Source organism: Geospiza fortis, unplaced genomic scaffold (assembly GCF_000277835.1).
Source record: "Geospiza fortis unplaced genomic scaffold, GeoFor_1.0 scaffold140, whole genome shotgun sequence".
Taxonomy (NCBI): Eukaryota; Metazoa; Chordata; class Aves; order Passeriformes; family Thraupidae; genus Geospiza; species Geospiza fortis.
The window spans coordinates 840,907-856,517 of NW_005054459.1; the positions used below are offsets into that span (position 1 = coordinate 840,907).

Genomic DNA, 15,611 nt, shown 5'->3' on the forward strand with positions numbered 1-15,611 from the left:
GGAATGCCTGTGCTTGACTTTGCCTTATGCTTTGTTCAGGTTTTTGCTGCTTGCTGAGTTCACACACAGTCAAATGATGTTGTACTCTAGAAAAGTTCCTTCAATGCCCTTTACTTCTTAAAATATACATGTACATATATATATATGAATATATATATATATTTAATTTCCAGTTGGATGAAATTCCTCCTCTGCCTTAGAGCTAAGATTCCAGTTGTGGTCCCCTGCAGCCCAATGTCCTCCACTGAATGGTCAAATGGCCAGTGAGAAAAACCCCCTTGTGGTCATCTTTTCCTACGACCCACTGCTGGATCTATGCCTCGTCAAAAGCCTTTGAATCCTTAAAAATTGCTCTCATCCAAAAGCTAATAATCATTCCAGGGAATGGTGAATCTTCACTGTCACTTCCTACAGAGGACACAAGCCTTAAACCCCAATGAAAATGCAGAGTACTGGCCCACAGGAGCTTCCATCTCTCAGTTCAAGACACAAGAGGCAAAGTTACAAAAGTAAAAGGTTTGGTCCAGGAATAACAAATATCCAGTTTTAATTCTTCCCCAGAAAGGCCACAATTATCCATTAAGGGTCCCCCCAAAAACCATACAAATCTCAGAAGTAAAGAAAAAGTCCAAACAGACTGCTCAAGGCCACTGGCAGATCAAAGCATTTAGTAATAGCTGCCCAAGTGCGGTGTGACGTGGGCGTTGGGGTGGCGGGGTACGTTGGGGTTGGGGTAAATGCTTCCTGCAGGGGAGGTCCAATAGGGAGAGGCCGCTCCAAAGAAACTGGATGATGTGACAGGCATGGAGGAGGGGTGTGGGGGCACAAAGTTCACCTTCTGCTGGTGGGCATGGTAGGATGGCATGTAGGACAGATCCGAGGGGTACTTGTACATGGAGGACTCGGTGGGGTGGGGCTGCAGGGCCTGGGCGATGCCGTGAAAGTCAAATTTGTAGGCGTAGCGCTTGCCGTGCACCTTGGTCATAATGTTCTTGTCGTAGTAGTAGCGCAGCGCCCGGCTCAGCTTGTCGTAATTCATGTTGGGTTTGCTCTTCCTCTCGCCCCAGCGCCGCGCCACCTCGTCGGGGTCCGTCATCTTGAACTCGCCGTTGGTGCCCTCCCAGGTGATGCAGCTGGCGTTGGAGCTGTCCGACAGCAGCTCCAGCAGGAACTGCCACAGCTGGATCTGCCCGCTCCCTGCAGACACAGCAGGGCAAAGGAAATGACTCGGGCCTTCCTGCTCAGGCTCACACAAAGGCAGGAAACAGAAGGGCTATCTCGATCTCGACTGGGAACTGCTCCTCCGGGCCTTGGAAAGGCGGCCCTAGCAGGGGATAAACTGTTCCCAGCAAACAAGTTACTCAGCCCTTTGTTCTGGGCCTGGGCCTGAGGTCACACTACATTTCATAATGGTTGCCTTTGGCCTTAAAATCCTCGGGCTATTCATAAACAGGGCTTTCTGTGAGGACACTGCTCTGCAGACTTTTCACTGACTGCCTAGCACAGCGTACTTCATCCCTGCACTGCTCCCTGTTTGCCATGGAGATTGTTTTGGATACCTCCAGCTCTTTCCAGGGGGTGATCTGAGTTACACATCCTGGGGATGATTTGTTCCCCAGATGACTCCTGGTTTTACTCAGTATAGTTGTACAAGTAGTTAAGGGCAAGTTAAGAGCCTTAGGAGGATGTTTCTTTACAGGCATCCCATGTGTCCAAGTTTGGTTAGTTTGAGCAGGATTTGCTCCAGGCAAATTACATACTCCCTAAAATCAGGGATTATTTACTGCAGATGATGTGCTAGGGACAGTTACACTGTCACTTTCAGAGATGTTTTCTGCCTTTCTTGTTGTCACCCACAGCAGGCAGTGAAAAATTAATCTGTACCGCAAATCTGAGAGACCAGCACTTAAGCCCCCTATAAAACTCTTCTCAGGAATTGCTGGGTTTGGGTCAGAACATTCAGGATGGGGATTTTGTCCCAACAGAGATGTTGTTGCACCATTTTCCTCACTTTTCTGTAAGGATTTTGGCAAAAGCCCTTGTGAGGTCACAGCTGCTGCGTTCAGTGGCTCTCACAGGTTCCCCCAAGGGTGCAGGGCCAGCAGCTGCTCCCCCAGTGCAGACTGGAGCAGCAGCTCCAAAGGAAAATTCCTCTTTGGTAAGGGGGGTCTGAAATGTAAAATGAACTCACCTGGATTGGCAAGACGGCTGCTGGTAGGCCCCAGGATTTGGTAGGGATCTAAAAAATAAAATTAAGAAAAAAAAATCACCCAACAAAATTTAAAGGATGTTTCATCAAAAAGAAACTCCTGGTCATTATGTTTGTTCTAGAAACCAAATTTTCATTTTCTTTCTTTACTCCTTCTGTCCCTTCTCCCAGGGCCTGGAGGTGCTCCTTCTTTCTTTCTTAGCAAACAACCACCAGGTATTTCTGGCATCCAAAATGGCACAGCCACAGTTCCTGGCACTGCTCTCAGACCTGCCTGCTTTTGCAATCTGGCATCTCCTTGGACATACCCTGCACTGTGTGGCAACCAGAGCACATCAAACGTGGAAAAAAAACTGTGGGACAGGAGAACAGCCACAAAGCAGAAGCAAATGTATTTCTCCTAACAAAAAAGAGCTCAATAAAAAAGAGAGCAGATGAGATTTTCAGATTCACTGGCTAGCAGCTGAGCTTGCAGCCCTGGGAGGGCAGGAAATGTTCACCCAAGTCTCTCTTTGTGAAGCAAACACAGCATTAGAGAGATGAGAGTAACAGGAGTTTGTGGCTGGCTCCACCAAGGCTGAGTGGTTCTTGAAAACCCCACAAAGCATTTATTAGGAATTAATTCCTTCCCTTTCTGTGGGGCCTCCTCAGCCCTAATCTCTACACTTGTGCTCTGCCTCTCTCTGGTTGATTTAGATCTGAGTTTGCTGGTGGATTGAACAGGTTCCAAGAGCACCAAGGCCGGAGCAGAGGAAGGGGATGGGGAGCAGCTGTGCCGGGCAGGGAGGGTGGGGAGGCAGCAGGGAACACCCCCTGCTCTGCCCCAGGGGCTGCTCTGGGCAGGGAAAGCCCTGCTGGGCTGGGACAGGCTGGCATGGGACAGGCTGGGAAGCTCCAAGGAGAACCTGCAGATCCTGGCCCAGGCTGGGCAGGGGCAGAGCGGGCACAGAGCCCTGCAGGAGTGACAGGGGTAGGACGGGACGGACAGATGGACGGACGGAGATGAGAGATCTCTGAAGCCAGGGCTTGGAACTTGTGGTTTATTGCAAAGGGCCTGGGTGCAGGGCCCTGCTGGGAGCTGCCAGGCACAGCTCAGAGCAGGCCTGAGAGAAGTAAAGAGAGAGGTAAAGAGAGAGAAGGCAAGAGCGTGGTAAAGAGAATGAGAGAATAAAAGAGGATGAGGTTCCCGTTACAATACCATAAATCTTCTTCTGTGCTGAATATTCTGATTCTCACTAACCAATCTAGTACAATATACAACTCCTCTAGCATTTACATACAGCCTATAAGAATCATTACATTACCATCCTGTGTTACATTTTAAACCCTAAAAACTCCTCTTTGGGCCCTTCTGCCAAGCTGTAGGGTCTGCTCTGACCCTTGGGCCTGTCTGCAAGCAGAGGGTGTTGTTCCATCAAAAGGGGATCACCTTCAGCTGGCCACACCATTGTTTTCCAGTTGTTCAGTAACTGAGGGATCTCAAAGCTTGCTTTCATTTCAATCTCGCTTATAGTTTCTATATTCTCAAAATCTTTTGCCAGACAATCACATTGATAAGGCTTTCCTGTTTCCCAACAGAGCCCCTTGGGGAGAGCTGCTGGCACAGCCCAGCCCCCCCTGAGCCCTCCCCTGCCTGTCCCTGCTCCCCCAGCCCAAGGTCCCAGACCTCACTCTCACCTGGCTGGGGCCGCTGCTGCTCCGTTGTTTTATTCACATTTTGTGTCCCTGCGACAGGAGGGCCTGCAAAGAGAGAAGGGGCTTATAGGGACAGAGAACAGGTACAAAGTACAAACCACATCCCACAGGAATCACAGCAGCTGCAAGGGAAAGGTTTGCTCAGACCAAGAGCTGATATTTTGGGATTGCACTATAAAATAAAGAGACATCCCTAGAAATTTAAAATTCCAGCATAAAATGAAAATGCACCAATAAGGAAAGCATTACATAGATATTTATAATTTGCTAAATAGTCAGTGAGACAAGGAAAATATTATGTAGAGATTTCATTAATTTTCTGTCTTTTACTGCAACTGTACTTCCAATCTAGTTTGCATCCACGCTGTGAACAAAAAATTGGATTATTAAATGTACAAATGCCAACCTCCTTCCACACTGGAGCTTTTCCCACATTTTTTGCAAATGCAAGTTCTTTTTTAGGCAAAAAAAAATTTGAGGTTCATCAAAGATTTAGTTGATAGCATCATGGTGATTTGTACAAATCCCTTCAAGATTTGTATCCCTCTTTGTATCATTTCTCACAACAGAAAATTGTGACTCGAAGAATAATTCTCACATTTGGGGTGAGCACAGCTCAGGAAGCTGCAGAGAAAGGGAGGGGACTCTGCCAGGTGCTGCCACATGGATTTACAGCAGGAGAACCTTGCTGGAGGTCAGAAGTGCCCACCCTGCCCAGGGAGAAGCCCCAGCAGTGGCACAGGGGACAGTGGCCCAGAGCCAGCAGGCTGGGCCAGCTGCAACACAGATTTTAGGAACAGAGAATTGGTCTGGGACGTCCAGAAATAAAAAATCAAAAATCAAATCAAACCAAAACCACTACACCTCCCTATTGGAATCCAAGGCACCCTAAACGCAGCAAGAACAAGAGCTGGGTGTGAGCAGGGCTGGAGCAGAGGGGCCCCATCTGCCTCCTGGACTTTGCCTTTCTGCAAAGTTGCCAGAGGCTCTCAGAATGTGCAGATCTGTCCCTAAAACCATCACAGGCCCACGATTAACAGGGTGTCTGTGCAGAGGATTTGCTCCTGGCCCCTTAACCAAACCCTACAATTTTACTCTGTCCATAACATCATTCTACTTCTTATCTGTCCCCAGTTCTACCTCTTGTCAGTCCCCAAATCTTCTGCCTCTCTAACCTTCCATTGCACAGTTTGTGATTCCCACTGGGACAATTTACTTTTGGAGAGGCCAGAATTCCCATTACTGCCCCATCCTGCTCTCCTGACTGCATCATAGGAGGGATCTAACAGCAAAAGACAACAGGCACACAGGGCTTGAAAAGAACCTTTCCTAGAAAAAACTTGTAAGACTCTGGCCTTGCTTCATGGTCTCAGCTGGCTTGGCTTCTGTAGGGCTGTGTTCTTTTCCTCTCCCACATCTCCACTGCTCCCCCAGCCCCTCAAAGAAGTGTAAATAGGGCTGTAAATGCAGCAATGGGGCTCTTTGGGCAATACCCAAGCCTGACACATTGTGACCACGAAGTGCTGTCCCTGCACTCAGTGGAATTCAGTGTGACCCATCCCAGCCTAAAGGAGACCTCTTCTCTCATCCCAAACCCACAGGTAGAGGAGGAGGAGATGAACCCTGTTCCTATTTCATAGGAATTAAATTCAGATTTTAAACCTGGGGAGGCTGAGGATTTGAGGTGACAATAAGGAGGCTGTTTCAAGGAGATGCAAAAGGGGTAAAAGCATTCTCCAGGGACATCCCAAGTGCCCCTCTGCCCAGCACCTCCTGCCTGTGGGGCTGCACAGCCCCCTGAGGATCCATCCCAGGCACTGGCACATTCCTCCAGCGCTGGGAAAGCCGCTGAGGCTTTGAAATTACAGCCTTGCAGTTATTGGCATGGAAAGGAAAACACAGAGGGACGGGAGAGGGGAGGGTGGGGGAGCCAGAGGAGGAGGGAAGAGAGAGGAATGGGGGGAAACAGAGCTCGTGTAATCTGCCTGTTTTTATTTTTATTTTACTTGTTTGTTTTTTTCCCTTTTTGCAGAAACCACAAACCCCACTGCAAATAGATCAGACTGGAAAACAAACCACTGTGGTTTCAGCTGGGACAAAGAGTGGGATAGGACAGCTCGGGAAGAGGGAGGTGACAGCTTCATCTACACTGTTCCAGCAGGGAGACCTGTCCCAAAAGAGATCCCTGTCCCCATTTGGGATCCCAGTCTCCATTCCAGATCCCTGTCCCCATTAAAGATCCCAGTCCCCATTAGGAATTCCTGCCTCATTAGGGATCCCTGTCCCCATTCCAGATCCTGTCCCCATTCAGGATCCCTGTCCCATCCCAGATCCCTGCCCCATTCCAGATCCCTGCAACCATTAGGGATCCCTGTCCCATCCCAGATCCCTGCCCCATTCCAGATCCCTGCAACCATTAGGGATCCCCGTCCCATTCAGGATCCCTGTTCCCATTCCAGATCCCTGTCCCATTCCAGATCCCTGTCCCCATTCCAGATCCCTGTCCCCATCCCAGATCCCTGTCCCATTCCAGATCCCTGTCCCCATTCCAGATCCTGTCCCCATTCAGGATCCCTGTCCCATCCCAGATCCCTGCCCCATTCCAGATCCCTGCAACCATTAGGGATCCCTGTCCCATTCCAGATCCCTGTCCCCATTCCGGATCCCTGTCCCCATTCCGGATCCCTGTCCCCATTCCAGATCCTGTCCCATTCCAGATCCCTGTCCCCATTCCCATGGCCCCACAAGCAGCAGCAGCAGCAGGGCTGTCCCTGCTGTCCCTGCCCTGGTGCTGTTGGGACCTTTCCCCAGCCCCAGGAGCTGTCCCTGCTCCGCACCAGGGGCTGTTTCCAGGGGGGGTTTCCTGGCTGCAATCCCGATGGATCCCAGAGGGACGGAGCTCTCCCAGGGACCAAGGGCAGGAGAGCAGGGAGGGGCCTGGGGCAGGCCCTGCCTTTCCCATCTCCTCCCTGCAGCCTTCTCTGACTCCCCCTGCTCCCCTGGGATATCCCTCTGAGTTATTACAGCACAGCCATCAGAGCCATGTTTGGGGAAACGCTGTGGAAAACCCAAGTTCTGCCCTGAGAAAAGCAAACCCCTCAGCAATGTCCAGCAACTGAGATGTTAATGGACATTTTGGTTTGTTCAATCCATAAACAGTTCTATAATGTAACATTAATGGAAATGCCATATGATGATCTGTTAAAGGAAGGCAGCAATTCTTTTTCCAAAAGAAAAATCCTTTTCAAAATAGGGAAGCATTTCCTTCCCAAAAAGCAGTGGAACTCACTGAAAATTTTCAGTTTTCTCTGATTTTTTTTGGGGGGGCCAGATCATTGACTCAAGGGAATCAACTGCCACAAGGGGTTGCTTGATCCAGAGTCAGCAGCACGTTTTGGGTAAATAAATAGGCCATGATTTGAAGATATGTTCTTCCTCCTTTTCCTCCTCCTCCTCAGGTTTAATCCAGGCTGACTGAGTCCCTCTGCCTCAGTTTTTCCTCTATAAATATGGATTATGGAGCAAAGTGTGGGGATGAATAGGGGCAGCCTTGTGTTGTAGGATGAGATTCAACCCTGAGTGTGACTTGGCCATAATAAGAAGGGTTAAATATGATCATTAGCCCTGCTTATTGAAACACTGTGTGCACTCAGCTACTGTAAGTTTCCAACTCTTTCTCTCCCCCTCAAAAAAAAAAAAAAAAAAAAAAAAAAAAAAAAAAAAAAAAAAAGAAAAAGAAAAAGAAAAATCCAAATGCAGGAAGCTATTTTTATTTCACAAAAATCTCGGCAACGTGAAAGAACCACACCAGCCCTCCTGGCTTCCAGGCCCAGGCTTGAAGGCTGAATGTGTTTAAAGCAAAATGGAAAAGGCAGAGCCAGGGAACCCCTCCAGACTTTTGCAGGTTCCTGCAAAAACAGGATCATTCCCAGGACCTGACGCCCAGTGGCTCGAAGAGATCCTACAGAACTGCAGCCAGGCAGTGACAGGAATAGTCTTATCTGTCATTTAAACCACTCGGATTTTACACCAAAACTTGCCATGGGATGGAAATTCAATTAAAAGACTTGGACTGGGGTTCTCTCCTGGTGTAAATCAGCAAATTGCTACAGTGAAGTGGGGCAAATTTATCCCAGAAAGGATCAGGTCCCTGAGTCTGGTTTAGACTTAAAAGGCCCTGTGGAACAAGCGCCCTATGACAAATGTGTGTTCAATACAAAATGGAATTAAAGAGCAGAAAATAAATCATAGATGCTTTCAAGAACTGTCATTCTGCAGCTGTCTGGTTTATGTCCAGAAATTCCCCAGCATGAATACTCAGTCTATTAGGAGGAAGGTAAAGGATATTAATAATGCTTTGCACTTTCACAGCACCTTTCAAGCGAGGATCTCACAGCTTTGCAAACATTCACACTCACAGCGCGCCTGGCAAGAAGGTTAAATATCATTTTATTTATTCCCAGGCATAAATGCACTTTCTGCAGGCTTTAGCTGCCTTTTCCAGATGCACGGCCTTCCCCAGGAACCAGGCTGTGGGGGGCAGGCTGCAGCCCTGCTCTCTGGGCCCTTTTAGCCCTGCTCTCCACTCTCTCACCCCAAATCTGCCTCGGCTGCTCCCCTGGCACTCTGTGCTCAGCTCTCCAGACAGCTCCTGTCTTCCCTGGAGCTGGGTCCCCTCCCAGCACCTCTGGGGCATATTTAGTCTGGACAGACTGATAGATATAGCTGGGGGCAGATGGACAGACACACAGACTCCCTTCCCAGGAAACCAGCCTGAAAACCCCCAGGTGGATTCCTGCACCACCATCCCGAATCCTTGTCGGTCCTGTCAGCCTGAGTGCAGCCCAGTGAGCAAGGCTTCAGGGAGGCTGTGTTTGAGATATGATGTATTAGGGAGCAAACCCTCGCTGATAAACTTCAAAAAAACCCCAAAAACCCAACCCTGGTGTTTTATAAATCTGAGAGTTTGGGACAGAGGGGGGCGAGGGGGGGTTCAGTGAACAATGGGCTCACAGTGCCTGAGCTTCCTGAGCTGCTGGGAAGTGCTGACAGCCCCTTCATCCTGCTCCCTCTGAGGAGCTTTCTCAGCCAGCCTGAGTCAGGCACCACTTTGTGCTATCAGCCTGATGAGGCTTTCCAGGAGAACAGCGAGCTTGGGGCCTGGAACAGCCACATTTCTTAGGCCTTTATTTTTCTAGGATGGACACAGTGGGGCTGGGTCATTTACGGACTAAATGCTTTATGGCACTATAGGGGAATCTTATTTGGAGTGCCACCCATGCTGGCACTACAGGCAAGACTGGGAAGGGATGGAGAGCCCAGGAATCTCTGGAGCTGGCACCTCCAAGGAAATTCAGCAGCTGGAGGGTGGGAAGGGGCTTGTCCTAAGCCATGGAGACAGAGCCAGGAAGGGAGACAGGGGGAAGGCAGACCCAGGAGTCCTGGGGGATCCAGACTTGTGATGTGGCCAAGTGGTCACTTGGGATCTATTTTGTGGCAGCCACTTTATAGGGAGAGAGGGAAAGGGGACTCAGGTACCTGGAGAATCTTGTGGATCTCATGGCCCACTTCAGGTTTGCAGCCTTCTCCCTCCCCTTCTCCTGATCTGCTTCACTGAAATCCCTAAGGCCAAGTACTGCCTGGAAGTATCTGTGCTCCAGTCCAGATGAGTCAGGTCACCCCAGAACAGTTCCTCCTGCATGCCAGGTTTGGGCCATGGACTCTCCATGCACAACACAGGCTGGGTTTTGCAAGGCCCTCCTGCTTTAGGAGGGAGAAAGGTCCCTGGCCTCGTGGCTGGAATTTATATTAGCTTCCCTAAATGGGGAAAGCAGAACCAGGTGTCCTCGGGGTGCAGCCCTGTCATTAATCCAAGTGGTCCCTTGGGCGCCAGCCACTTTACGGGGAGAGAGGGAGAGGAGGGCACAGAGCCCCAGGGCCTCTCCTGCCCAGCTGAGAGTGGGCAGGAGTGCCTGCCCCAGTGCCTTGGAAAGGTCCTAGCATGGGAACAAACCCTGCCCCTCTCCTGCTGCCAGCCCAGCCCCTCAGCCAGGCCTGCCCCGGTGTGTGCCCTCCTGGGGACCCCAGTGAGGAGCTGGGCTGGGTTCAAAGCCAGTGGAGAGCAGAAACCCAGGCTGCAGTTCCTGCAGGGACCAGGGGCCAAACCACCCCCAGCTGCTCCTCGAAACCCAGGGCACTGCTGTACATGGTGGCAAACACTGAACTGTGGGGCCCACACAGTCCCTCCCTGGCTCCAGGGACACATTCTGAGTGCTCCACACAGCCCCAGGACATTATTGACTGCCCCACACACCCCCAGGGCATTTCTGACTGCCCCACACACACCCCCAGGACATTACTGACTGCCCCACACACACAGGGGATTTCTGACCGCCCCACACACACCCCCAGGGCATTTCTGAGCGCCTTACAGACACCTCTAGGACATTTTTGACTGCCTCTCACACCCACAGGACATTTCTGACTGCCCCACACACACCCACAGGACATTTCTGACTGCCCCTCATACACAGGACATTTCTCACTGCCCCACACCCCCAGGACATTTCTGAGTGCCCCACACACACCCCCAGGACATTTCTGAGTGCCCCTCACCCAGTGCAATCCTCCCAGGTCAGCAGAGGAGCTCCAGCTCCCCTCAGCACAGAGCTGGGAAGGCTCTGGGCTCTCACCTGTCTCCAGGTGTGGGCAGGGATGGTGGCACAGGGGCTGGAGCAGGGCAGGGTCTGAGGACTCCTGTGGCCTTTTCCAGAGGCTCTCCCATCACATTTACCCAGCTGCAGGGACATGAGTGTCAAACTGAGCCTCAAAACCTCACAGCATCACTTGTTCTGCAAGGAACTGCTTGTCAACTTACTATCTCTGCTAATTAAAACGATTAATTAACACATGTGCCGCATGTCTTTGTCACTCCTGGCCAGTGTTGCTGTGCCTGTTGCCATGGTTACATGAGACTTCCCAACCAAACTCTTTCTTTTCCCCTCCAAGACACAATGTGCTGTTCCTTGAGCAGAGGAACCACCACTCCCAGGGTCAGAGGAGGAAATCAGTAATTCCAAATCTCTTCACTAAGAGGAAGCAACTCACTGAGTGCAGAATGGTTCAAAATTACTTCTATTTTACATTATCAGGCAGTTTGATTATTTCACAATTGAAAAATATTACCAAGCCATCTTTGGCATCCATCTGGGTGCACTGTTGGACTCAATGATCTCAGAGGCCTTTCAGCCTGAATGCTTATGTGATTCTCTGATCTCTGCATTGCTGTTAACCTGTTTCACAGATCCCAAATCCAGGAACAACACTGGGTTTTGACCTGAAGTCAACTCAAACCAAGTGAGAAGGGACTGATTGCTGAATGTAGGTGAGAAATCTGCTGCAGAGATGGATGTGAAGGACAGATTTAGCTTGGGGAGTGTCTGAAAGTAGCTGAGAGCCTGGTTATGAATTGCTGCCTTTATAGAAATACAGATCAGAGGGATCAAACCTTTCTGATTGAACTGCTCTAAATCAGTGATGGATTAAAGCCCTGTGGCTGAAGGCCACTCATTTCCAGAGTCAGACAGGATCTGGATGGTGCAGGAAGAGAGCTGGGATTCAGGATTGCTGTCCCTGGCAGTGTCCAAAGCCAGGCTGGACAGGGCTTGGAGCAATCTGGGACACTGGAAGGGGTGGGACAGTGGAAGGGCTGGCACTGGATGGGCTTTAAGGTTCTTCCAAGCCAACCTATCCTGGGACTGTGATTTCCAGAGGGGATTTCCAGAGGCAGGGCATGCTCAGGACAGTTGGCTCTGTTTGAGCCCTGTGCCCTGTCCCTGAACAGGGGTGCAGGGAAGGAGCCCCCACAGGGCAGAGAGCCCAGCTCTGCTCCCCACTCAGCCCCAGAGTCTCTCCCTGCTGCCCCAGGCAGAAGTGACAGCCCCCAGTGATGCCTGGGGCTGGAGAACATCCCCAGCCAGCAGCGCTGGCACTTCCTGAGCCACGTCTGCCTCAGCCCTGCTGGCCTCACAAAGACACATTATGGAGAAAAGGAGGAAGTAATGAGAAGATTTTTTTTCCTTGTTGTTGCTTTTTTAATATCAGCAGCAGAAATCCCAATGCACAGTGCACAGAGGCTGAAGAATGTGTCCTGAGAACCCTTCCCAGAGCCAGCCTGGAAAAGCAGATGCTCTCCAGCCAGCAGAGATGTTCCTGAGCCACGCAGGGCTGCAGGCACAGCCAAGGCACAGCTGCACATCCTCTGCACACCTACAGAACCACCCAAACACAGCCAGGAGCAGGCAGGAATGTGCCCACAGCACATTGGATGTTACCTCCAGCACAGGGTGTAAAACCAAACCATTGGCAGGCTGCAGGTTGCTCTTGTTGAAAGACACACAAATGCAGAAGTAAAAAACCCCAAACCTCACATCCATGGAGAAAAAGGCCACGCACACATGAGAGAAAAGGGAAGACACACATGCACAGCCATGGCAGCTTTACAGCTTTTAAGTCATCATCAGGAAACAAATTAACTCTTGTTTTAGGAAACAGCCCAAGCACTTCCAAGGCTTTGGGAGGGAGAGCCTGGCACCCCAGCAAACGTGTGACCCCCCCCAGCACAAAAACACTCCTTGCACTGCACTCCAGGCAAAATAATAATGGCTCTTTTGCTGGGGGAAAGGAAGGATAATGGTTACTTAGAAAGTGCTCCAGACAAGCTGTCAGGTTGAATTCAGAGAACTGGAGTCTACTCTGGGACAGCGCTGGCTCGGGGTGATCCCTTGTGAGTTGGGTTTCCTGCCTGCTACAGCTTAAAGACAACGATTCTTTGTTTCCAGTTTTTCTGGTGAAAAAACACACGCCTGCCTCCGAAGAGGGTCAGGGAGAAAGCAGACAAAACACTAACTCTGGAATTTCAAAGGAAAACAATTAAAAAAAAAGAAAGTATAAAAAGCAAAATCCAAGCGCGCTGGCTACTGTCTCCCCTGAACTCATAAATCCCTGCTTGGCCACACAGCCAAAATGAAAAGAGACCTAAAAAAGCCTCCCATTTTTCTGCTGCCGAGCTAAAAATGGGATATTTCATCACCAGGCACACAAATATCATAGAGAAATGTTTTAGCAAGTACAGACAATTAGGAGAGCACAAAGCTGCAGCTGCTTTTCCTCCGCCACAGCTGAACTGGGGAGTTTAAAACCTCTGCTGTGGAAAGGAACTGCACTGACACACTCAGAGAGAGTTTATTGGACGTGGTCAATATTTTTCACTACAACCTTTTAGATCTGAAAAATGGCCTTTTCAGGAGAAAGGGTTTATGCAGGAATTTGAGAGGTTTTCCTGTGGGAACTGTGCTTATGCGACCTCATTCCCTGCAGTCTCTGCCCCCTCTCCCCAATTCCTCCAAATCTGAACCTGTTACCCCAAATTGTCACTCAGTTTGCAAGTGGGAGAGAAGAGTTTTGAGGAGTTCCTGCCAGTTTAAAGGGAACAGAGGCTGCAGCCCTGGTGGGGAGAAAAGCAGCTGCACAGACTCATATTTTGTGAGGTACCAGGGAATTTGAGTGAGAGAGATTTTAATTGATGCTCCAACACCAGGAAACTCTTTCTTAGGGCCTCACAACGAACATTGGTACAAAGCCCCAGGAAATCACACTGGATTTCAGAGTTCACTGATTTATTTATCCTCTTAAATTTGCCAACAGCCCCACCAAACACACAAACACACACCTTGCACCCAAACATCCTCATTGTTCACACAACAGCTTCTATAATGTGATAAGTATGGGATAGCCACAGAATAAACCCTTAAAATTCCCCCCCTCCATCCCTGTCCATGTATTCCCACAGAGATTTCTTCCCTCTTTGGAAGGTACCACATCCCTTTTCCCTGTGCTGTGCTGGAGTTTCGGTTGGATTGCTGAGACTGTGGGCTGGTTTGTCACTGTTCTCAGCCAAATCTGGAAGGCTCAAGAAGGATCAAATCCCTCTCTGCAACTGCCTGCCTGCAGGGGCGGCCAGGCCTTGGAAGGGGCTCCCAAGGAGGTTTGGAGTCCCCATCCCTGGAGGTGTCCAAGGAACACCTGGAGGTGGCACTCAGTGCCCTGGGCTGAGGACAAGGTGGGGATTGTTCACACGTTGGATTTGATGGTCTGGGAGGGCTTTTTCAATTTAAATGATTCTGGGATTCTGTTACCTTGGGCTGAGCATGGCGTGTGCAGAGCACAAACCTGTATGAATGCAGCTTCTGAACCATGATCCTGAATGAACTGGAGGCAAAGAGCCCTAGGAAGCCTCTGGTTAATTGTCAACTGTGACGCTGAGCCTCCCCTCAGCCCCTCTCCCTGCACAAACATCAGTTCCCTGGGATCAGCAGTTTTGGAGCTGGGGGTGCTCAGCCTGGACAAAAGGAGACTCAGGGCTGCCCTCATCACTCTCTGCAGCTCCTGAAAGGTGCCTGTGCTCAGCTGGGGCTGGGCTCTTTCTCCAGCAGCACTGACACAACCAGAGCACACAGCCTCGAGCTGTGCCAAGGGAAATACAGGTTGGATAGCAGGAAAAAGTTTTTCACAGAAAGAGTGATAAAGTTCTGGAATGTTCTGCCCAGGGAGGTGGTGGAGTCCCCATCCCTGGGTGTGTTTAACAAAGCCTGGATGTGGCACTGGGTGCCAGGGTTTAGCTGAGGGGTTGGGGCTGGGTTGGACTCAGTGATCTTGAAAGTCTCTTCCAACCCAGTGATTCTGTGAATTGGAAAGTACCACACATCCCAGCCCAGGCATTCCCACAGGCTGCATGGCCACAGGGAACTTCACACATCCACAGGGAACTTCACACATCCACACACCAGGGTTCTGCCTTGCTGGGAGCCCCCAGCTCTGCTCTGGCCTCAGCTCCTGCACAGCATTCTGCTCGAGTCTTAAACACAGGAATTACACAGACCCCGACACACTAAAAGCTTTAAAACTGTGCTGGAGCGAGGCCAGAGAGCTCAGAGCCCTTTGGGGACGTGGCCCTTTGGCCTCCCAATGTTGTTGTATGTGAATATTCTTTCCATTTCCCTATAGAAAGCTGCTCAAATGACACTGTTCTGCAGGAGAGCAGTTTAAGGTCTCCCTGGACTGGGGCAGATTTGTGGGCTCAGATTCCTGTCCCTGTCTCCAGTACCCACAGCAGATCACTCATTTCTCCAAACAGTCCCAGAAAATGACCCAGACCATGTCTGCAGTGGGAGGGGGACACAGCTCTTTCCATTCAGCCATGAGAGCAGCCTCATTTCATTTCCCAGAAAATTGCTCTCCAGCCAAAAACCACTGGTGATTTTCATTAGAGCCATTTACTCCTCTGAGGCAGCTGAAGACAATTTGTCCCAGTGACGCTCAGTCCCATCCTTTGGAGTGTTTATGAGGCTGGGAAGGGAGCAGCTGAGGCAGCAGGAGCCTTGGAAGAGGACAAGGTTCTACCTGTCTGCTGTGAGAACACTCAGCTGCCCTGGGCCCCACTGTGGGACTTCAGGGTCTGCTGTAAAGATTCCCAAAATTCCTGCTGCAGAGGTCTTGAGCTGCCCCAAAGCAGAGCTGCAGCTCCTGTTTGCAGAGCTGGCACTGCAGGGAGAAAGCAGAAGGGGAAAAGGGAGTCAGGTCTGCAGCTGCAGCCAGGGCACCAAAGCCAGCCCAGGGACAGCCCTGGGACAGGGCCAGGCTCCCTCAG

The 15,611-nt window shown here is 50.4% G+C and overlaps 1 protein-coding gene across 4 annotated transcripts in view; it reads right to left on the reverse strand.

Moving 5' to 3' along the window:
* FLI1 (Fli-1 proto-oncogene, ETS transcription factor) overlaps positions 1–15,611 on the reverse strand; it is a 90,122-nt gene that overhangs the window by 1,345 nt on the left and 73,166 nt on the right. For all 4 annotated transcript variants that reach the window (XM_031062723.1, XM_031062722.1, XM_031062724.1 and 1 more), the window contains 3 exons: positions 3,887–3,949; positions 2,192–2,239; positions 1–1,197 (listed from right to left, as the gene is read on the reverse strand). The exon at positions 1–1,197 is cut by the window's left edge and continues 1,345 nt beyond it. In XM_031062723.1, coding sequence (XP_030918583.1) covers positions 668–1,197; positions 2,192–2,239; positions 3,887–3,949 — 641 coding nt within the window. In that variant the 3' untranslated portion in view covers positions 1–667. The remainder of the gene's footprint in view (positions 1,198–2,191; positions 2,240–3,886; positions 3,950–15,611) is intronic.